General features: G+C 39.8%; 1 protein-coding gene across 3 annotated transcripts in view; it reads left to right on the forward strand.

The window, feature by feature from the left end:
- Positions 1–3,483, forward strand: part of SUPT3H (SPT3 homolog, SAGA and STAGA complex component) — a 468,323-nt gene extending 464,840 nt beyond the window's left edge. For all 3 annotated transcript variants that reach the window (XM_056125945.1, XM_056125943.1, XM_056125944.1), the window contains one exon: positions 3,342–3,483. In XM_056125945.1, the coding sequence (XP_055981920.1) occupies positions 3,342–3,383 (42 nt within the window). In that variant the 3' untranslated portion in view covers positions 3,384–3,483. The remainder of the gene's footprint in view (positions 1–3,341) is intronic.
- The last annotated feature ends 19,467 nt before the right edge of the window (positions 3,484–22,950 follow it).

Raw genomic sequence — 22,950 nt, forward strand, 5'->3', positions numbered from 1 at the left:
AAAGGGGGAAAAAACATCTTCTAAAAGTATAAACTGTTTCCCCATCAATGCCCAGTGCAAGAGGTAGAATCAGTCTGCCAGAAACATTGGAATTCTGGTATTAGGTCATGATTTGGAGCTGAACTGAAAAGTGAATGTAAGGAAACGGACGCTAGTTTGAACCTTGATTTTTCAAAAAGCCTTTTAAAAAAATATATATCATCCTTATTAGTTACTTTGAGTGATATTAGAATGCCTGATTGTTTCCAACATATTCTCATGGGAGAAACTAGTAGTTGAGAACAGAGCTCTATAACATCAGAAATAAGTTTGTCTAATAGCCTTCTTAAGCTGTGAGTCATGACCCCTGTGTGGAGTGACATAACTGAATGTGTCACATAAAATAGCTTTATGATTGATTATAAAGTAGGCATGATTTGTATACCTCTTTATATATCTGTGTACTTGGGGTCTTGTAAAAGATTCTCAAGCAAACAGAATTTGGAGTAGAAAAGGTTTTCGGAACTTGCTCTGCAGCACATAGAAGCCATTTTATGCTCCTGTGTGGTTTTTATTTTAAGACAGTGTGATTCGCTTATTGATTAATTTACTCTTGGCAGTAGTGCGGGAGGGGGGGGATCCTGAATCTGGTCACAGTCTGAAGTTTTCTCTGTCAATAAAGATATGGACATGGAAAGCATTCAAAGGAACTGACAGAAGAGAATAAGTGGAAAGACAGCATGTTTCGTGAGAATGTGGCTTCTGGAAGGCCCCCGCAGCATTCAGTGTTTAAATTTAGTTGAAATATCCACAACACAAATAGAGAGAAGTTCACAGCTGACACAAAGACAAGTTGTCTTCATCCATCTTGCTTGAAAGTTGCTTGCTTTGGAGAGGATGGCAGATTTGGGATGTTCTCATCATTGCCCTATGCAGACAACATACAGACTCTGTACCTCAAAAGGAAAAGGTGGTGACTCAAAGTAGGACCGCAGGGAATTGATATGCCAAAATTGCCCTTGCTAATTAGATGTACTTGTTTGTCTTTTCATTTTAGAATGACACTGTCTGTCACACTGTCCTCCCGTTGTTCATCGATTTGCTCGAGCGGGCCCAGTAACGTCTCCATTTTGAGACTTGTTACTGTGTTTGGCATATTGAATATATCACGGGTAGCTTGCCAGGCTTTCCCGTGTGGGCTAGGAAAAACTGATTCAAGGGTCAGCTGTAGACTGGGTTTTCTCATTAAATTTGACTCCTTGAGGACCTTTATTATTATGTACAGTACATTTATCATCTTTTCCCTCTTGGGAAATAACGGTGATTGAGTTATCTCTAATTGTAAGGCTACCTTTAAAAAAAAATGACCCTTTTAATACTGAAAAATGGTGTCAGGAAGATGGCCTAGGAGGGCACATGTTTCTGAGTGCGTTCCCAGCATTGCATCACTTGCCCCTAAGCACCTCCAAGTGTGGCCCCTATTTTTTTAAAATCAGCATAAGAAATAGTTCATGCTGCCCACCTTACAAGATTAAATTCGGTCATTTCTCTGGTGGACCCAGCCAAGACTTGATCTTCAAGTTATTTTTAACACAAAGCTCAGTCTAGCCACGTACCACTAAGAGGTATCCAGTCTTCCATTCACATCCATCCATCTCCATGTAAACTCTCCCTGTGCTTTAAATATTATGCTATGTCAAAGGTTGTCTGTGTGGTTATAAACCCTTAAACATCAAGGTCAGGAAGCTGCCAGTAGGACTTTTGGAAGCCGTTCTGAGGCCAGCTTGACGGTAAGGGATGTGGGAAGACGCCATCCATTTCTGCACTTTATTTGTGGCTCTCTGAGGAACTCATTTAACACTATTCCCCAGTGCACCATCTTAAGAGGCAACGTTGGAGTTTTCTGGTCCTTGTTAGAAAGTTTACTTCAATCCACAAGTATCCTATCGCCCAGAAGTGTTCAGTGGTAAGTAACGAGCCCACAGAGAGAATGCTAAGGAATGAGACTTGCATCCTCCATATGCCGATCCGGAGTCAACTTGCTGCCCAGCAGTAGAATCAACCGACAGAAATTTCAGCCAGGCCCCAAAAGGCTGACAAGCATAGTAAATCCTGTGCATGCAGGCTATTTGGAAGGAGAGTTTTGAAGTTAATTGAATTTTATGATTAGCAGAAAGCTATCCACATAACCATTTTTTGTTGCATCTCACGTTGAAGGTCTTTCTTTAAAAGTTAGGATTCATTTTCCTTTTTTGTTTTTGTTTTTTAATATTCAAAAGGTAGTCGGATTAGGTTTTAAAACTAAACCCTTTAGCTCTTCCCTGGCATTATCTTTATTTTCAAAAAGCTTAACTATGCATTTCCTGTGTTGAAGGTAAATTTAAAAAGTACAAACTCCAAAACAGCTCCACAGTTATTAGCACAAAGGAAAAAAAATCCTTGATCATGCCATTTTTCCCATTCCTCTGGAAACAGAAAAATTCCATGAATTAAGTATTATGAGTTTTGAATTTGGCTCTTTATAGTATAAATAATAAAATACGTAGTATGTGTATGTATGTGTGTGTGTGTCTGTGTGTGTGTATGGGTGGGATTTATTCTTAAATCCTGGATTCTACTTCTGCTTTATTCTGGGTCTCAGGACCCTCCAGACAAGTCTCAGAAACCATCTTTCCTCACTCCAAATGTGAAGTATGTGTCTAAAAGTGAAAAATCATGGATTTTGCTATCTTTACTGGAATATATTGTTGCACTTAGTATCCATTTTCCTTTGCGGGACTGTTTCATGCCATTATGAATTTAGGTCCATACGTTCAGCTATGTAAAATTAGGTAAGATTCGGGTTTTCTATAATGTCTATGAATTGCAGGACTTTTTGTAAATCACCTTTTTCCAGGAGGAAGGAACGACCTCAGTTAGTGTCTACTTCTATAGCTCTTTCCCTGAGACTATAAATTAGGTCTGGGAAGGCTATAGTGAGTCAGTACTTTATAGACTATTAAGATACTTAGTTAGAAGTGATTCTTGAGCATGTCCAATAGAGAACACATGGTTAGAAAGGACAAACACATTCAACACAACATGTCTTTGGCCTAACCAAGCCCAATCAATTAACAAAATGGAGGTCTTATTTTGCATATCTCCTGCTCCCCAAAAATAGAATCACTAACCACTTGTTAACCACACTGACTTTTTAATAGAATGGGGGCTACAGCTTTGCCATCAGAAATGTTCCGATTAAGCACCCTATTAGTCGTAGCCAGCAGAGTGTACAAAACAGGAAGAAACGCTGCCTGCTTTTGCCTCCTTTCCTAGTCTGACTTGATGTGATAATTCATTGCAGATTTCTTTTCCTTTGACAGAGTGCCTACCGCAGAAATGGGATGTCTTTTCTGGCCTGCTGATGTCACTGGGACTGCAACAGAAAAAGCAGGATTCTGTTGAGGTGACTTCTCTTCTCCCCCCACCAGAGACAAAATAAAAGACAAGTTTACCTTCTCTGTATCCTTGTGAGTGGGTTGGTTTGTTGTGACTATCAAGGGGCTGACTCCAGCGCTTTTCCAGCCCCCTCAATGCTTAGTCTTGTTTACTAGATGGGCCATTTAGCTAATTAATGGCAGGATGTTTGGGACCGTGTGTAGGTGGACAGGAATGCAGATCACACCATTTTGAAATTTTCATTTGGGATGGATTTGCTACCCAGAGCTCACACATCTCTTAAAAGCAGTCTTTTTTTTTGTTTGTTTATTTGTTTGGGTTTTGGTTTGTTTGTTTTTTTTTTTCCCAGACATTTAGTCTGTTTCATTGAAAGTGTTTTTGAAATCCAGGTTTGGAACAAAGGAAACAAACCCTAATACTATATCTCCAACATGCGTTGACACTATCTATATATATTTTAAATAAAGCCACACTAATCAAGGACTAGACCTAGGGAATCGTCCCACTGATAGATAATATGTCATTTTCTGAACTTCTTCACCCCTTCATACTTAACTGTCTGTTGTGTTTTCTCCTTTTTCTCCATCTTAGTTTCTCTCCTCCTTTTGTTGCTTGTTTTCCGGGAGGCCACACCCAGCTCTGCTCAAGGGCTTACTCCTGCATCTGCAATTAAGGATCACTGCTGTTGGGCTGGAGCGATAGCACAGCGGTAGGGCGTTTGCCTTGCATGCAGCCAACATGGCGACCCGAGTTCGATTCCTCCGTCCCTCTCGGAGAGCCCGGCAAGCTTCCGAGAGTATCTCGCCCGCACGGCAGAGCCTGGCAAGCTCCCTGTGACGTATTCTATATGCCAGACACAGTAACAACAAAGTCTCCAATGGAGACGTTACTGGGCCCGCTCGAGCAAATCGATGAACAACAGTAGGGCCTTTACCTTTACCTTACCTTACTGTTGGGTTTAGGGGACCAGATGGGGCTGCAGCATTCCAGGCACATGCCCTATTCACTGTACTACCTCTCCAGCCCTGTTTTCTTTTTCTAGCCCTCCAGTTTTGAGGCCCATCACTCACATGCAGGCAAACGTAACGCCATGCCCATTCAGAAGCAAATTAATCCAAATCAGTAGAACCTGGACTTGTTTTCTTGCTTGGTTGTTTTCCTCCCTACCAAGGCTGGACATGTGGACAGTCTTGCTGATAATTCCTAGCTGAGCCAGTCTTCTGGTGTCTACACTTTCTTTAGTGAGCCGTTACTTACTTGTAAATTCTTGGTAACAAACCAAAATGTCACAGTTGTGATTGGATAGTTCCCGATTAAACTTGAATTACAAAATATGGCCTTTTTTCCCCCATTTATTCTGTATGAATTTGGGGTAATTTTACTTTTATCATGGTTTTTACACTCACTGAAACAGCCTTTGTAGAGGATTAGTAGAAACAAAAATGCAAAGCATGAAAGATTTTCCTCTTGTGACCAAATAATTTTGAGGATCAGTTAATGTGATTGTGCTGATTATTCACATTTGTTAACTATCATTTACCTGTTCTATGTTAGTCCTTCTGGAAAAAATCTTCATGTCAAAAACAAAACCCAAAAAAAAAAAAAAAGCAGATATATAATACCAAAAAATTGCCAAAGGGTTTTGATGTTCCATCTGTGCTTGTTGAAATGTATGATTAAACTTTTCTTTTTATCATCATTCTTATTTTTCTTGGCATCCCTAATCAAGGAAAATTATAAGCTTGCAGTAAACATCCTAACTTTTAAAACGACAGCATTTATTGTATTTGGTTTCGATCTGCCAGGCCTATAGATGGTATAAAATTTTCAGGGGCTAATTTTTCACATCAAAATTCCTTCTCTCCCACATTATACATTTGAAAGTATGCATAAGGCATCGGCTTATTGAGCTTAGGCTTTTTCCTTTCATTTTATTCTACCTGATCTCCTTATAGTTCCAGAGAAGGAAGACTCAATGTACATTTCTCTCAGAAATATGACAGGTCTGTGTTTTTGTTGGTCTGGCGTATGTTTGTCTATCTTGAACAGTCTGACAGGTAATTATTTATAAAATCTGGTTTTGCCCAGTAAGTCCATATAATAACCTTTCACTTTTCATCATAAGCCAGTGAGCTGAATTTAGGAATAAAACAAGGTCATTTATGTCTGTCCCAGACCAACCTACATGTCCCCACAATTCCTCAATATTAATATTTTTAATTCTTTTTTTCCCCCTTTTCTACACTTGTTTCTTTGACTCTTTCCTCAACACTCCATTTGAAGTTAAGTAAAATTTCCCTAAGCAGTGAGTATTAGGGTAGCAAGGAAATATTTGGAAGAAAAGTTTGAGAAAACCGTAATTCCAATCAGTGGCTCATGATTAAAATGTTAGGGGCCAGAGTGATAGTACAGCAGATAGGGCACTTGCCTTGCACACGGCCAACCTGGATTCAATCCCTAGCATCATAGATAGCCCCCCAAGGCACCGCCAGGAGTAACTGCCAAGTGCAGAGTCAGGAGTAATCCCTGAGCGTCACTGGGTGTGGCCCATAAAACAAAACGAAAAATAATAAAATGTTAGAACACAAGCCACTCTTAAAAAGAAGTACAGCCACTCCTCTTAGTGATGAGAAAACTTGACCTTGAGAAGGAAAAGGACTTTCCCAAGATACTCAGTAATGGCAGTGACAGATTAGGGACCAGAACCAAGGCCCTGATTTTTTTCTTCCACTAGCATTACACTCCTTTAATTTCATGCTGGATTTGCTTACGGTATTGCTGGGATGCATTACCAGGATTTTGGAGGGAGCATGTTTACCTTGATCCATAAATTTAATTTATAAGTTACAATTATGGACACATCCTAAAGCAGAAGTATTACATTAAAACTTTCAAAGGCACTGTGGTATGAATTCAATGATCTGTGTTCTCTCACACTTTAGACTCAAATCTAAATCAAATGTGAATATGCAAAAGACATTGTTTCTGGGTGTTGGAGATTACATTTTGAGATAAATTTCTAAAAGTCCAACAAATAAGTAGCCCTTTTGTGGGAGATTAACACTGCCTCACATATCCTATGGTAAGGACATGGAAATATTTCCTTCTTTATCTAAATTTGGAAGTGTGGATTTCTGAACATCCCATTTGCAAGCTATTTCATTAACCTCCCTATGGTCACATATTGCAGTACTGGGTTCAAAAATAATATTACAGTTTTGGAACCAAGAGTTTGTATTTAAAAGCCTCCGGAAGCACAAATAATTTTTAATTTTATATTTAATTCCTGAATCTGGGAAGCTCTCCTCATTTATTCCTGTTTCTTCTTTTCTCTATAAAATAATAAACAATTCACTCATGATGCTTTTGCCATATTGGAGGTTAAGATAACTGATGATTCTTGGTCTGAAGTAAACAAGTTTTCTTGTCTATAAAGTTTAATTTTATGAAAAAAAAAGTTTTGTTTCCAAATCAGGTATTTCTTTCCAGTTCATTTCCAGTCCCTTGTGTAAAACTGAATCACAGAGAAAAAAATACTCCCTCATCTGCTCTCCTGGAATTTAGATAGAGCCTTCCCAAGTTGCATTTAAAATTCTACCATCAACCATGTATATATCTCATAAAGCATTTTACAGTTTCCTGCATACCCTGGCTGAACATTTCATAGTACATAAACACTTCTGCAAATAGTATGAGGGCGTCAAGTCGAATATGTCATAGTGGTGGCCCCCACATAAAGCTGATTCTTCTGTAATGTATTTTCCTGTTTTTATCTCCTCGTTTACAATCGAAGACAATGTTTGTGTGCTCAGACTAGGGGAGGGGAGGGGAGGCGCAGGGGTCTGAGCAGTTTGGAGAAGTTGTGTTCATTAAAGCAAAGGCTTTCTGCAGAGGGCATCAGGCCAAGCTCAAAGAACAAAACCATGCCTACAGGAATTGGATGTAAATGTGATGGTTAAATAAGGGCCAGATGCCCTTAAAGAATCAAATATTAAAAAATCATATCTGTTGAAGTCGGCCTCAAATGTAGTGAGGATAGTGATACTACAGACCGTTTTTTCCTTAAAAAAAAAAAAAAAGGAAGGAGGGGCGGGCTGGGGGAGAGAGAGAGAGAATTCATTTGTTTTCTGGAGCAAAATATCAAGTATTCAAGCTGTCATAAGTCGTGGGGACTTTGGCAGTTGAAGCAAATTTTAAAACAATCAATTCTTACAAAGTCGCAAAGAAACCCTTACACAGTATTTCATTGTTGAAAACCACTGAAATTCTATGTGGAACTTTGCATTCATGTTCCCTTTATGTTCATCTCCAGTAGTCACTATTCTTTCTCTCTCTTTTTTAAGAAAAATAAAAATAACAAAAGATGTTAGGAAAGATCAAGAATCAAAGTGATTACTTTCATAACTTCACTTATATCAGAAACCACTTCACTTGCTATCAAAAATGACGATACAATAGATCAGCATTTTAATAATAATAAGTTTGACATAGTAATTATAGCACACCACATGCCACCCAGTGAGCTCAGCAATTTGGATGAGTTATCTCCAAACACAAGCACCACAATGAGATATGCACTGTTATTCTCCCTATGGCCACAGGCAATAGAAAAAAAACTGAGGACCAGAGCGTAAGTGACTGATGCACAAGTACCCAGAATAGGGCTAGTGTTGGTACCCACCACTTTGACCACAAAGTTAGTGCTCATAACCAGCATTACGCAGCACTAAAGTAGCACTGTAGCACTGTCCACCCATTGTTCATCGATTTGTTCGAGCGGGCCTGGTAACGTCTCCATTTTCAGACTTGTTGTTACTGTGTTTGGCATATTGAATAAGTCACAGGGAGCTTGCCAGGCTTTGCTGTGTGGCCGAGATACTCTCGGTAGCTTGCCAGGCTCTCGGAGAGGGGCAGAGGAATCAAACCTGGCTCGACCGGGCTGGCTGCGTGCAAGGCAAACGCCCTACCACTGTGCTATCGCTCCAGCCCTAAAGTAAGATTTTCTTTTTTATTCTTTTTTTGCAGGAGGGGAGTGGGAGTTGGAGTGGCCACACCTAGCAGTGGTTGAAGCTTACTCCTGACTCTGTGCTCAGAGATCACTCCTGGTGGTGCTTGGGGGACCATATGTGATACCAGGGATTGAATCTGGGTTGGCTGCATGCAAGACACGTACCTTACCCACTGTACTATAGCCCCGTCCCTCAAGTAAGATTTCTGATAATGTAACCACTGCTCTGTGAACCTCTAGACAGAGGTTCCCAAGTTTATATGACCTATTGCCTCCTTTTTCAGAAAAATACCTTGGTGTCTGCTGGAAATTTAACTTATTTAAGCAGACACACACCACAAATACACACACACATGCACACACACTGTATTTCACCTGAAGCTACTACTAGACCCCACTCCACCCACACTGTTCCAGTGCCCTCTAGGGGGGCTGTATGATCAACTTTAGGATACCCTGCCCAAAACGCATTTCTCAAACCAAAAAATAAAAAATCTTGATTACAAAAAAATGTTTATTTTAACTGAACATTCCTTCTCTAGAGCCAAATGTTATGTATGTAATAGAAGATCATATGGCATATAATAGAAAATAATTACATAGATGGATGCCATGTCCTCTAGAATGTCTTAACTCTTAAAATACATACGATTTGAGCCAAGGATAACTCAAGTTTTGGAGCATATTCCTAGAATGTGTCAAGAGGTCCTGTGTTCCATTCCTGGCACCACTGGGTATAAGCCCCCCCAACAAAACATTTTTAATACCTATGCTCAGAGCACCTACTAACAAAGAGTCCCAAGAAAAATTACAAGAAAAACTTGATCAAAGATCCATGCATGCAAAGCCTCTACTTTGTGAAAGCCAGGTTTCTTCAGAGGACATAACTACACAGGCTCCTGTTTTATGCTTTCTTAAATTATTAGAAAATATCCTCCATCTTGTTTACATATTTTTGCAATGGCTGATACAAAAGTACATGTAGTAATCTTTAAAAATATTACACAAATGCCCCTTTTAAGTGTTAGCTTATTAGCTACAGTACAGTCATAGTTGAACTAAGAGCCAGAGAACTGGTTCAAAGCAATGGAACATAGGTTTTGCATGTGGGAGCTCCAGTTTTAATCCCTGATACCATATAGTTCCCTAAACACTGCCAGGAATGCCAGCAAATTCCAGATGGAAGTTTCCCCACCTCCCCAACACACACACACACACACACACACACACACAGCACCTCTGGATGTGGCCCCAAACCAAACAAATAAATAAGCATAGTTTCTCCTAGCCCTCGATAATCATGTGTATTCTTGAAGCAGTGGTGCAGAAAAATCAAGTTGCTTAGTTTGATTTGTATTCGAAAAGATTCTTTGCCTTCTTCATTAGTAGTTATTCAACTCTCGAAGTGTTTTGCCTCAGAACAAGCCCTCTTCTGTTGACTTCCTCCGGGCACTTAATTTGGGCAAGTTCATACACCTGTTGGTAATTGAACTTGGCTTCTCATCACTGTCCCCTGCCTGTATGGATCAGGCAGTGACAGCTGTGGCAGGTGACTGGCTTGCCATACCGGTGAAGACACAATGAACCCAAAAGGATTCTGGCAGCTTGTTACTTACGGTGGTGGTGGTGGCAGCACCATCATGGCGTCAACTTTCCAAGTTTTTAATCTCACAGGAAAACTAAAAAACGACAGAGACCACATGGCAAGAGACAGGAGTGGTGAGTTTCTCGAGGAGTGACTGTCCCATTGATACTTAGTCTGAACTTCTTTTTTTCCCTCCCCACCCTGGCTACCTCCTCTTGTCTTAACTTTTTTTTTTTAAGTAAATGACCTAAGAAATACAACTTCGGTCACAATTGCACCATAAATTACTGAAATTACTTTATTTTACTTTGGTTCGTGGGCCCCCACATCACTTCACTTGATCACTTGACATCCTGTTACTCATCGGTTTGCTCCAGCGGGCATCAGTAACATCTCCATTCATCCCTGTCGTGTGCTAGTATAGCCCAATGGTGTCTGCCCATTCTAGGAACACGAAGAGCCTCAAACCAATCATTCAGGGTCTTGATGAAGAAGTCTGACCATCTCGTAGGTGGGTGGCCACATGATCTTTTGACATCCCATGGAATTCAGTCGGTAACAGCTCTTGTCCAGCAGTCATCTCCAAATCTTATTACGTGTCCAGCCCATCTGATTTTCGATGCCTTGGCCAACGAGACAGAGTCCCTGGTTCTTGATCATCGACGGAGGTCAGAACTCCGAATTCTTTCTCTCATTTGAGTGAAGCAGATTACTTCAAGCATAGCTCTTTCGATTCCTCTTTGGGAGACCCAAATAGCATTCTCATCCTGTTTTCATAGTGCCCAGATCTCTGAGGCATATCTTAATGCAGGAAGAACAGTGGAATCAAAGAGATGTGCCCGGAGCTGGAGGTTCTTCGTCCTCTGAGCTATTTCTTCAACACTCTTGAAGGCGTTCCAAGTAGCTGTCTTCCTCCTGCGCAACTCAGGTGCCAGGTCATTCGTCATGTTGACTTCCCGACCTAGGTACACATAACTGTTGCATTCAGAGATGTTCATTTCATTGAGAGCGAATGGAATGTCAGGAACGAGTCTGTTTCTCATAAATATTATCTTCGTGAGATTCAGCTGTAGTCCAACTTTTCCACACTCGCGGTCGAAGTCGGCCAGCATTTGTGCCACTTGGGTAATGTTTGGTGTTATTAGAACGATGTCATCAGGAAAGCTGAGGTGGCGTACTTGCCGACCGTCTATCTTCACTCCCATTCCTTCCCATTCTAATCATCGCATGATGTTCTCGAGGGTGGCACTGAAGAGTTTCAGTGAAATGGTGTCGCCCTGCCAAACTCCTCTCTTGACGTCAGTGATCACTTCCCTGTAGGATGGTGAGATCCTGGTAGTGAATCCGTAATACAGCTCATGGCGGATCCTGATGTATTGAGTTTGAATGTCCTGTTTGACTAGGGCTTTGATGACTACTTCCATCTCAATAGAAGGCCTTCTTTAAATCAGTGAACGTTAGACAGAGCGGCATCTTGAACTCCCGAGAAACCTCAGTGAGCTTGGTTACCGTGTGGATATGGTCGATCGTGCTGAATCCTTTGCAGAACCCAGTTTGCTCACATGGTTGTCCTTCATCTAGTGTTCTGCCAATCCTATTCAGGATGACTCGAGTGAACAGCTTGTAGATGAGAGACAATAGCCAGATCGGGAAGTAGTTGTCAATGTCGTGGATGTCTCCCTTATTGTACAGTAGTAGTCCTGCTCGTTTTCCATTGAGACGGAACCTTGCAGTCAGACAGGTAGCATGTGAAGAGCCAAGCCAGTGTATTGATGAGTACCGAAGGCAAATTCTTCAGGTGTTTGGGTCTGACCTTGTTTGGTCCTGGTGCTGTTCACTTCTTTACCAACAAAAATGGCGTGTCAGATTTTAGAAGGGAGAACGTTGGGAACGACATATCCATCCTGCAGAATTTGGTATGTGGGCAGGTAGACATGGCTATCGAAGAGATCCAAGCAGAAGTCATAAATATTCTCCATTGCCCTTCTGGAAGATGTGATAGATCCATCAGGACTTCGGAGGGCAGTCATATTGGTCTTGTAGTTGGCGAAGGACAGGTGGGCATTGCAAATGCTTTTCCAGGCTTCTGCTGCATCTGCCAGCACTGCTGCTCTTCTCTCTTTGAGGTCTTCCTTTATCGCTCCTCTGCACTGTTTTGCAAGCTTGGACGTTCGCTTGTGGTTGCCTGAGTCCCGCGCCAAGCCACCTTGGCGAATAAGCTCAAGAGTTTTCAAAGACAGGCATCTTTTTGTGGCCATCTCTCTCTTGGCGTTCTTCCTACAATCATGGAGGTGCTGAACCAGTCGATCATATTCCTCTTCAATGTTGTCAACGACGTCATCTTCCCATGTTGCCGCAATAGTGCCAAAGAGCTCCCAGTTGGTGATCTTTCTGGGAGTTCTCTTCTTAAACTTTGCAGCCCTTTCTCCCTGCTCCGTGAAGTATAATTTTGCACAAAGGAGATGGTGGTCCGATCCCATTTGGAATTTTGGGACAACAGCAACATCAGTCAGGCAAAACCGTCGATTGAATATGATGTGATCTATTTCATTGTGGAACCGTCCACTGGAAGACTCCCAAGTCCAACATTTAGATTCAGCCTTCTGGAACTGTGAGTTACCATGGATGATCTTGGCCAACATGATGAACTCAGATAGTTTCTCACCCTGTTTGTTCCATTCATGGGTCCCGATGTGGAGTTCTTCAGCTGATCTTCTCAGTCCTGTCTTGGCATTAAAATCACTGACAGTGATATTATAGAAGGTGTGGTCTTCTTTGTAGAACTTCTCCAGCTCCATGTAGAACTACTCAATTTCTCCTTCATCATAATTGGATGTTGGTGTGGCAGAGCCTGGCAAGCTATCCGTGGCGTATTCAATATGCCAAAACCAGTAATTACAATGGGTCTCATTCCCCTGACCCTGAAGGAGCTACCAATACGGCAGCATTAAGAAGGATGAGAAAGTAGAGGCTGATAAAATCTCAAGGCCGAACAAGGGTGCTAAAACAAAGAAAGGCAAAAATGACTGTACTTTCAATGCACATACACTGGCATCGGATGCATCCATCGAGGACCTGATGGTACAAGTGCAAAAGATCAAGTACGACATCATTGGTCTGACCGAAACTAGAAGACATCAATCACATCAGGCTGTTTTCGACACTGGAGAAGAACTGTTCCTCAGAACATGCGACAAGAGACATCAGTGGTGTTGGTGTCCTTGTCAACAGGAACTTGTCCGTAAGCATTGATTCATTCAAATGCCTAACAACCTGAATCGGACAATTACCCTTGAATAGATGTGGCTCACTGCCGGCAGTTTCTATCTTTGTTGTCTACACACCAACATCCAATTTTGATGAATTGCCCCCACATGGCTACAGATAATCTCTAGAGTTGGAAAACAATGTGATTCCTGTGAGTTAAAGGCAGTTGTTCATCACCTGAGTAACTTACAAGTAAGTGTCAGCTTTCTGGAGCTAAAAAGCTAGGAGCACAAGTAGGATACTTGCCTTAGCAAGCAGCTGACTTGGGTTCAATCCCCAGCACCCCACGTTGTCCCCTTTGCCCCACCAGGAGTGATCCCTGAAGGCAAAGCCAGGAATACAAGGAGTATAGCTGGGTGTGGTCCCAAATAAATAAATAAAAGAAAATGTCAGCTGTCTTTATCTTTGTTCATTCATTCATTCATTTATTTTAAAAATAATTTTGCTAACACTGTTCAAAGATCAGGATGGAGTCTACACTTTCCAGAGCTGTCAGGGTCATGTGGGGGAAACCTTAGGATTATCTAAGGGAGCTACTGAGTCTACCTCAAAATGATTAAAAATTAAATATATTTTTACATATATAGGTGCCTGTTGTTCATCGATTGCCTCGAGCAGGTCCCAGTAACATCTCCTTCCTCCTAGCCCTGAGATTTTTTTTAAAAGTGCCATATTCAAGGCTCTTTTAGGGTTAGGAGAATGAGACCCATCATTGTTACTGGTATTTGGCATATTAGGTACACCACAGGGAGTTTGCCAGACTCTGCCGTGTGAGCAGGTTACATTCAGTAGCCTGCCAGTTTGTCCAAAGTAAGAATGATGTCACGCGGCCACTTCTGGGAGCTGGGTTTTATAGTCTCTTAGTCTTGGCCATTGATGGGATTACACGGCGCCAGGGGGCCAACTGGTGGGTGTGACCCCTGCCTAGTAGAATTTGGAGGATCTGGGTGGAGGATGCTCAGCCCCGATTGGAGCAGGCTTGGAGGTCTCAGCCCTGGGACCCGCATGCCTTTGTTCCTCTGCCAGTACCTTCGTGCATATGGAGAGTGGTCTCAGCATGGTGGTGGCTGGTTCTGGAGGTCTTCGGCTGCCGGAGCCCTGGCCAGGGTGGGGAGGGAAACTCAACCCACTCCCCACCAAGGGGCCCCGGCGAGGAATAGCCAGGCGCAGGGGCAGGAGACTCTGTGCTGTTCCCTTCTGGGAGCTGGGTTTTATAGATGCCACTCTATTTTAAATATTTAAATCACTATTTGGCATAAGGATTTATAAAATACAAATTCATTTGTAAGTGGCAAAATCTGAAATACTGAAATTCTGGTGACTGTCTGACTTTTTTTTTTTTTCCATTTAAGGGATAGCTAGCAAAGTCCAGGTTATGGAATGCATGCCAGCGAGTTTGGTATGTTAAAAAAAAAAAGTCTCAGTCCCACAAAGGAGATATCTATTATTTCATGAGCTTTTACAGTAACTGCTATTGTTCTTAACTCCTCCTTGGGAAGTATATTCCTTTTGAAGGCTGTTGGGCTGCTTTATTGTGAATTTAAGGGTTTTTTTTTTTTCCCTTTGACATAAAGTATCACCTAAACATTTTTTAATGTCTTATTTTTGTAAAAAAATTTATGATCTTTTTAACATTAGGAAGTTTTGCTTTTCCTGACATTTTATTGCTTTGCCTATTTGAAACATTTCAATCCCAGACAATAAATATTATGTGATTATTGTTTTCATATGGATAGGCTATTTCCTCCCAATTTTTTTTCTAACCCCTTTTCCCAGATAATAATACTTAAAAGTTTATTCATACTAAACTGTGCCATTCAACTTTTCCTGAACCTCATATAAATGAAAATTGTAAGAGGAGCAGATTTAGAAAAGGCGGTGATAGTACTATAGTAGAAGCTAAAGAAAAATTGAAGTGTGTGGTTTTTCTTACAGTTGAATTTTAAATATTTCTTGTTCAGTTCAAATAAAGATTACATTTATTCTGTAAATCATTTTTATAAAGTGTTACAGCTCGTTAATACATTAAATGATATCTTTTTATATCTCTATGATGGAAGCTGGATGTATGTTAGCCAAGCTTACCACGAATGAGTACTCCGAGTTTAAAAGCACCCACCTTTATCCTCTTGGCCCTGTCCTCTTAGTCTCCTCAAATATCACTCTCCCACTAACACCTTCTGTAAACACCCTTTTAAATACTGAAGCCTGGACCTCTGCCCTGGCACAGTATGTCACTCTCAAATTCACATCCTATTTCACATGTTGATTTATTCTGTTGACTGTCTCCTCCCTCTAGAAAATAGACTGAGATAAAGGATGTGGTCTGTTTGTCCACTGCTCTGTCCCCAGCACTTAGATCAGGGTTTGACATAGAGTAATGTTTGTTAGCATTTACAAGGAAGGAAAGAAGAGAGGGAGGGAAGAAGTAGGGAAAGAAGAGAGGGAAGGTGGAGGGAAGGGAGGGAGGATGGACATGATCAGTCCTTAATTCTGCTGCAACACTTTTTCCAAGTTATACTTTCTGATTCTGTCCTAACCTTTAACTGTTCCTTGTCATTTCTGTCCTGGCTTGTTTTCTTACTCAGGGTCTTACCTGTAAAGCTTTCCCCTGAAGTTCTAAAATCTTCTGAACTTCTTGAACTGTTCTTCAGTGTAACTTTTAATGTTTTTACATTTTGGTACTTACTAAGTAAAAAACTTACTAAGTAACAGTGCATCACTGAATAAGCATTTGTTCCCCTTTAGATGGAGACAGGGGAGTTAGGGCCACCAGTGGAGGTCAGGGCTTACTCCTGTTTAGGGATCACTCCTGTTGTTGCCCAAGGGACCTTCTGTGGCCATGAGGACTGAACCTGGATAGGCCACATGCAAGGCAAACACCTTAACCTCTGTACCATCTTTCTGGCCCACAATAGGAAATTTAACATCAGGAAGTCACCACAAGCAGGAGTTGGTTATGGCGTAATTAGGTTTCCATTAATACTATATCAAAAGATCAACATGTCTATTTCACTACTTATTCAAATTTTTCTTTTCCTGAAACTTCAATTTAGTCATTTTAAGCGCATTTATTATTTCCTATATTGCTCTAATGTTTGTTTGGTTTTGGTTTTTGGACCACACCTATCAGTGCTTGGACTTACTATTGACTGTGCACTCAGAGATCACTCCTGGTGGGTTCAGTGGACCATATGGGGTGCAAGGATTGAACCCGGGTCAGCTGTGTGCAAGGCAACCCTCTTAACTGCTGTACTGGCCCCTGTATGTTGCTCTAATATATATGTGACTGATATATATGTGTGTGCGTATACATAAATACATATATATGTATATATATGCATCCATGTCATTGTGTGTATCAGTAATGCCTTTCATCACTGAGAAGTATTCCAGCACATGGATGTGCCACTTCGTTACTACTCTGTTAAGTGAATGGTTGTTTTTTTTTTCTGGCATAAATATTAAAATGTGCTGGTCACTATTCACAATAGCCAAAATCTGGAAACAACCTGAATTCCCAAGAACAGATGACTGGATAAAGAAACTGTGGTCCATCTACACAGAGGAATACTATGCAGCCACCAGGAAAAATGAAGTTATGAAATTTGCTTATAAATGGATGAACGTGGAGAGTATCTTGCTGAGTGAAATGAGACAGAGGAGAGGGACATATATAGAATGATTGCATTCATTTGTAGGATATAAAAAGTATCATATGAGACTTAACGCCCAAGAATAGTAGAAACAAGGGCCAGGAGAACTGGTCCGTGGTTGGAAGCTTGCCACAAGTTGAGGTGAGAGGGCAGTTAGGATAGAGAAGGGACCACTATGAGAAGGATACTTGGAAATGATCTCTCTGGACAAGAACTGAGTGCTGAAAGTAGGTAAAGGGATGTACATAATAACCTTCCAGTACCTGTATTGCAAATCATAATGCCCAAAAGGAAAGAGGAGAGAGAGAGAGAGAGAAGAAAATTACATGTCATAGAAATGTCATAGAAGGGGGCTGGAGTGGTAGTACAGCAGGTAGGGCATTTGCCTTGCATGTGCCGACCTGGGTTCGATTCCCAGCATCCCATATGGTCCTCTGAGCACCGCTAGGAGTAATTCCAGAGTTCATGAGCAGAGGTAACCCCTGTGCATCGCCAGGTATGACCCAAAAAGCAAAGAAAAAAAGAAAAGAAATGCCATAGAAGCAGGCAGAGGTGGGGATGGAAGGAGGGAAACTGAGGACATTGGTGGTGGGAAATATATACTGGTGAAGGGATGGGTATTGGAACACTGTATGACTGAGACCCAATCATGAACAACTTTGTAACTGAGTATCTCGTGATCTAATTTTTTAAATGAATATAAAAAATAAAATTTTAGAAATTAAAAATTAAAAGTGCTGGTTTTAAACATCTGAAATATAAACATGATTTCTTTATTACATGTAAAATGATAATTTAATTAAAATGAACTACCACATAAGAGTAAGATTCAGAACTATCAGACAGGGACAAAAGCAAGCCAAACTAGTTTGGAATGTTTTTTGGAAGGTTACTGTGGTTCGTAAGTGATGAGCAAATGGAGAATGAAGCAAGATATAATATGAATGGTAGAGCGGAGTCAGGTTCTAATCATCCTTATATATATATTCAATATATTATTGTAAAGGATTTTTATTTTAATTGTGACACTTCTATGGTGAAACAGTCCGTACTGCATTTGGATGGAATGAACATTTTGATTATTAACACTTTGAGGCTCTTCAGAATGAACATCCTCCACCCAGATCCTCCAAATTCCAGTAGGCAGGGGTTACAACCACCAACTGGCCCCCTGGCGCCGTGTAATCCCATCAACGGCCAAGACCCAGAGACTATAAAACCCAGCTCCCCGAAGCACGCAGTCGCATTCGCGGCCGCGCGACATCTTATTATCTCATTCTTACTTTGGGCAACCAGGCTACTGAATGTAACCTGCCCCAGAGTCTGGCAAACTCCCCGTGGCGTACCCAATATGCCAAATACCAGTAACAATGATGGGTCTCATTCTCCTAACCCTGAAAGAGCCTTGAATATGGCACTTTTTAAAAAAATCTCAGGGCTAGGACAAAGGAGACGTTACTGGGGCCTGCTCGAGGCAATCGACGAACAGCAGGATGGTCGTGATCGTGATCGACGAACACTTTGAGGCTCTTCCGAATGAAGATGCAGTAATCATGAGTAAACAGCTTTCTAGTGGGTTAGATGTTAAGTGAAGATTTTATTTTATACGAAATAGCACGAGTGTTTTTCCCAACGTGATTTATACTATTTATACCACTCACACTAGAAATATGAGATTTTTAGTGGCTCCAAAACTTTGCCAGCATTTGTTAGGATTTATTCTGTTGTTTGTTTGGTGGTTTTGTCCTGTTTGTTTTAATTTTAGCCATTCTAATAAATGGATAGTGGTATCTCAGTATGATTTTATTTTGCTTTTCACGGTGACTACTCATGGTCATTTTTTTAAATCTGTATAGTTTTTTCTGAATATTTGTTTAGATTTTTATCCATTAAAAACATGACTGCTTACTACAGTAGAAGGTCTTTATATTTTTTGATGCAGAAATGTGGGGTGCATACATTTTCTCTGAATCAAACTTGACTTATTTGGGTGATTTTTTTTTTTTTACTTATTTTTGAAGAAAAATCAGGTTAGACTTTCTCCAGAGTATCTTTGGATCAGGTGAAGTTTTTAAATTTGAAGAAACCCAGTTGTTTTTTTTTTTTTTGGTTGTTGTTGTTGTTTTAATGTAGAAGTACTGCTACTAATTCAGCCATTAAATAAACTGGAAACCCATTTTATCTGTTTTTTGGTTTTTTTAATCTAATTACTTTTTGTATCTTTTCTGAGAAATCTTGATCTGAATAAGACTCATAAATTCTCTGTTTTCTTCATGATACTGAAATTTGTAACTTCTACATTATTGTCTTAGATTTATTTTGACTTTATTTCTGCATGTGGCAATATAAGGGTTGTTTGTTTTTTCTATATATGAATGTCTGATTCTAACAACATCATTTGTAGGAAGGTAGTCCTTCATTGAGTTTACCTGATACCTCTCTGTCGGTTGACCATGGATGCAAGCTAGGGTCTTATTTATTTATTTATTTTTAATATTTTCTTTTATTGAATCACTGTGAGATAAACCCTTACAAAGCTGTTCATAATTAGGTTTCAGCCATACTAAGGTCTTATTTTAGATACTGTTTTGTTCCATGGACTTTTATGTTTATCCTGTGTCAGTCATCACTGTTTGTTTACTAAGTTGTGAAACCAGGTCTTATGAATACTTAAGCGTTTCTTTTTCAAAATTATTTTCGAGTCTTTGCTTTTAAAAATTTCTACAAAACATTTGCTGGGAGTTTTATTGGAATTGCTTAGCATCTAAAACTCGATTTGAGGATAATTGATGCTTTAACTGTATCAAGTTTTTTACTGAGTATGTTACAGGTCTTCATATATTCAGGTCTTTTCTAACTTTCCTCACCAGTGTTTTATATCTTCAGAAAATAAATCTAATGCATACATTCAGATTGATCCATAGATATTTCTTTCATGTTTATTTCTATATGAAGAGTTTTACTTATAAGTCAATTAACACCATGACACTTTCCATAAAACTCCATACATCCCTGGCAGAAGAATCTCAAAGTCTTGTTATTTAACCATTTCATGTACCTTATTGGCACTGTGTGGTAATAGTATTATATTTCTTTAACTTTCCAAACCAATGTGCAACTGGAATATCACTGTCATATTTGTCTCCAAAAAAATCCTTCTGAGAGATATTGCATATTTTAATCTAACCATTTAGTAAAGCCATAATAAAACCAGCTGTGGATATAAAACTAGGTAGTTAAAGCAACATCTTGGTTTTAAACAAGGTTTAAAAGGTTGTATACCTGAGCCAGAGAGATAAGGCCCTTGCCTTGCATGTGATCAACACTGGTTCAATCCCAGACAATACATATGATGCCCTGAGCACCACCAGGTGTGGAGTAACTTTTGAACACCACTGAGCGTAGTCCAACAATCCCCCAAATAAAATGTAAATCCTAAAAATAATAAAAGTTCATAACACTTTAATAAAAAGAGCTTTAATTTGTTTTCAGTTTCCTGTTTGTCATTTATTCTACATAGAAATAATTTCAGGTTTTGTGTATGAACATTTTACCCTCCAACCTTGTTTTATTCATTTATTAACTGATAAAGTAAAGGCCCTCCCGTTGATCATCGATTTGCTCGAGCAGGCCCAGTAACGTCTCCTTTGGAGACTTTGTTGTTACTGTGTTTGGCATATCGAATACGTCACGGGTGGCTTGCCAGGCTCTGCCGTGCGGGCGAGATACTCTCGGTAGCTTGCCGGGCTCTCCGAGAGGGGCGGAGGAATCGAACTCGGGTCGGCCATGTTGGCTGCGTGCAAGGCAAATGCCCTACCACTGTGCTATTGTTTTATTCATTTATTAACTGATAACTTTTATTTTTATTTTGGGGGCTATTTTTCTCTATAATGATTATATTATCATTAAATCCATTTTTATCACTTTTCTCTAAGGAAACTTTTTTGCATCATCTTTAGCAGATTATTCATAACAGGCAATACAAAGTAAATTATTATGTTCTGCTTTGGGGGCAGACTGGGATTGGGGTGGAAACATTCAAAATATATTGGTGGAGAGGTGTAATGGTGGTGGGATTGGTGTTGGAATATTGAATGTAATCAATTATTGTGAACAACTTTATAAAAATAAAATAAAATTTTAAAACTTCTAAAAAAATCTAGTTTTATTTTACCATCTATTTTGTTTTTTATTTCTTCTCTTCATTTTATTGTAGTGAATAAAATCTCCAGTATACCTTTGAATAATAGTAGGAAGAATTGACATCTGTGCCTTTTTTTATTATTTTATGAATTTTATAGTCATCCCTTCCCACCATTAATCACTTAATCACTTCCTGTTAGTCGGCGATTTGCTCGAGTGGGCACCAGTAACGTCTCCATTTGTCCCTGTCGCGTGCTAGTGTAGCCCAATGGCATCTGTTCGCTCTGTGAACATGAAGAGCCTCAAACGGATCGTTCATGATCTTCATGAAGAAGTCTGACCATCTGGTATGTGGGCGGCCACGCAGTCTTTTGACATCCCGTGGAATCCAGTCAGTAATGGCTCTAGTCCAGCGGTCGTCTTTAAATCTCATTACGTAACCAGCCCATCTGATTTTTGACACCTTGGCAAATGAGACAGGTCAGCCAACTCGGGTCGGCCATGTTGGCTGCGTGCAAGGCAAACGCCCTACCGCTTTGCTATCATTATATGACCGAAACTAAAACATGAAAGCTTTGTAACTATCACACAGTGATTCAATTTTTAAAAAAATTAATCAATATATATTTTTATTTAAAAAAATAATGTGCTTTGAGTATATTACTATTAGATTTGTTAAGGTTTGTTTTGGAGTCTGGAATATATGTGCTTGTGCACTTAAAAATGTGTAATTCTGTTGTTAGGTATAAGTTCTATAAATGTCATATAAGCCAACTTGTTGATAGCGTTTTTCAGTTTTTGTATATACTAACTGATTTTTGTACTCTTTGAAAAAAATCCTTTATTGAGAGTAGTGGTAAGTTTTCCATTCAATTTATGGCTTTATCTATTTTTCTCTACTTTTTTTTCAGTATATTTGTAATTCTGGGTCTTAGTCACATATGTATCATGAAATGATATATATTAATGATGAATTGGTCTCCATCATTTAATCATATTCCTCTATCCTTAGCAATAATTCATGTTCTGAGATCTACTTGGTCTGATATTAATAGACCTACTTCACCTTTTTTATTATTTTTAAGGCTTATTTTTTAAATAATATTAAATGTATTTATCTTTAAAATGTCTGTATCATTGAAAGCCTTCTTACTCCAAGTTTTTACACCCAATTTTATCATATTTGCCTGCTAACTGAGATGTTTATCCAATTTGCATTGAATGTAATTATTGTCTTGCATTTAGTCCCCATTCTTTTTTTCTGTTTGATTCTCTCAGCAGTGCTCAGGGAGGGGTTACTCTTGGCTTTGCACTCAGGAATTACTGTTGGTGGTGCTCAGGGAACATTTGTAATAGCAGAGAACAATCCCAGGTCAACCAGTTGAGAGGCAAACACCCTACCCTCTGTACTATAGCTTCAACCTCTAGTCCTCTTTCTTATCCTCATTATAATTTGTTTTTCTGTTTCTTAGGCCATAGCTGACAGTGCTCAGTGTTTATTCCTGATTCTGCACTCAGATCACTCCCAGTAGGCTCAGGGTTAATCCTGATTGGTCGAGTACAAGACAAATGCCCTACCCTGCCCTACCCTCTATACTGTCGCTCCAGCCCAATTTATTAATATATTCGTTGTTACAAATAAATTATAATTCGTTTAATTACCTAAAAGAATACATTCATTGTAAAAAACAAAAAAAGTAGAATCTTCGAAGATCAAGAAAAGAAAAAAAAATACCATTAGAAATAGTCAGGGCCCAGAGAGAGGGGGTTAAAATACTTGCCTTGCACATAGCCAACCCCCGTTTCATCCCCACTACCACATATGATCCCCTGAGCACCGCCAGGAATGACCTTTGAGTGCAGAAGCAGAAGTA

This window comes from Sorex fumeus, unplaced genomic scaffold (assembly GCF_029834395.1).
Source record: "Sorex fumeus unplaced genomic scaffold, SorFum_2.1 ptg000061l, whole genome shotgun sequence".
NCBI lineage: Eukaryota > Metazoa > Chordata > Mammalia > Eulipotyphla > Soricidae > Sorex > Sorex fumeus.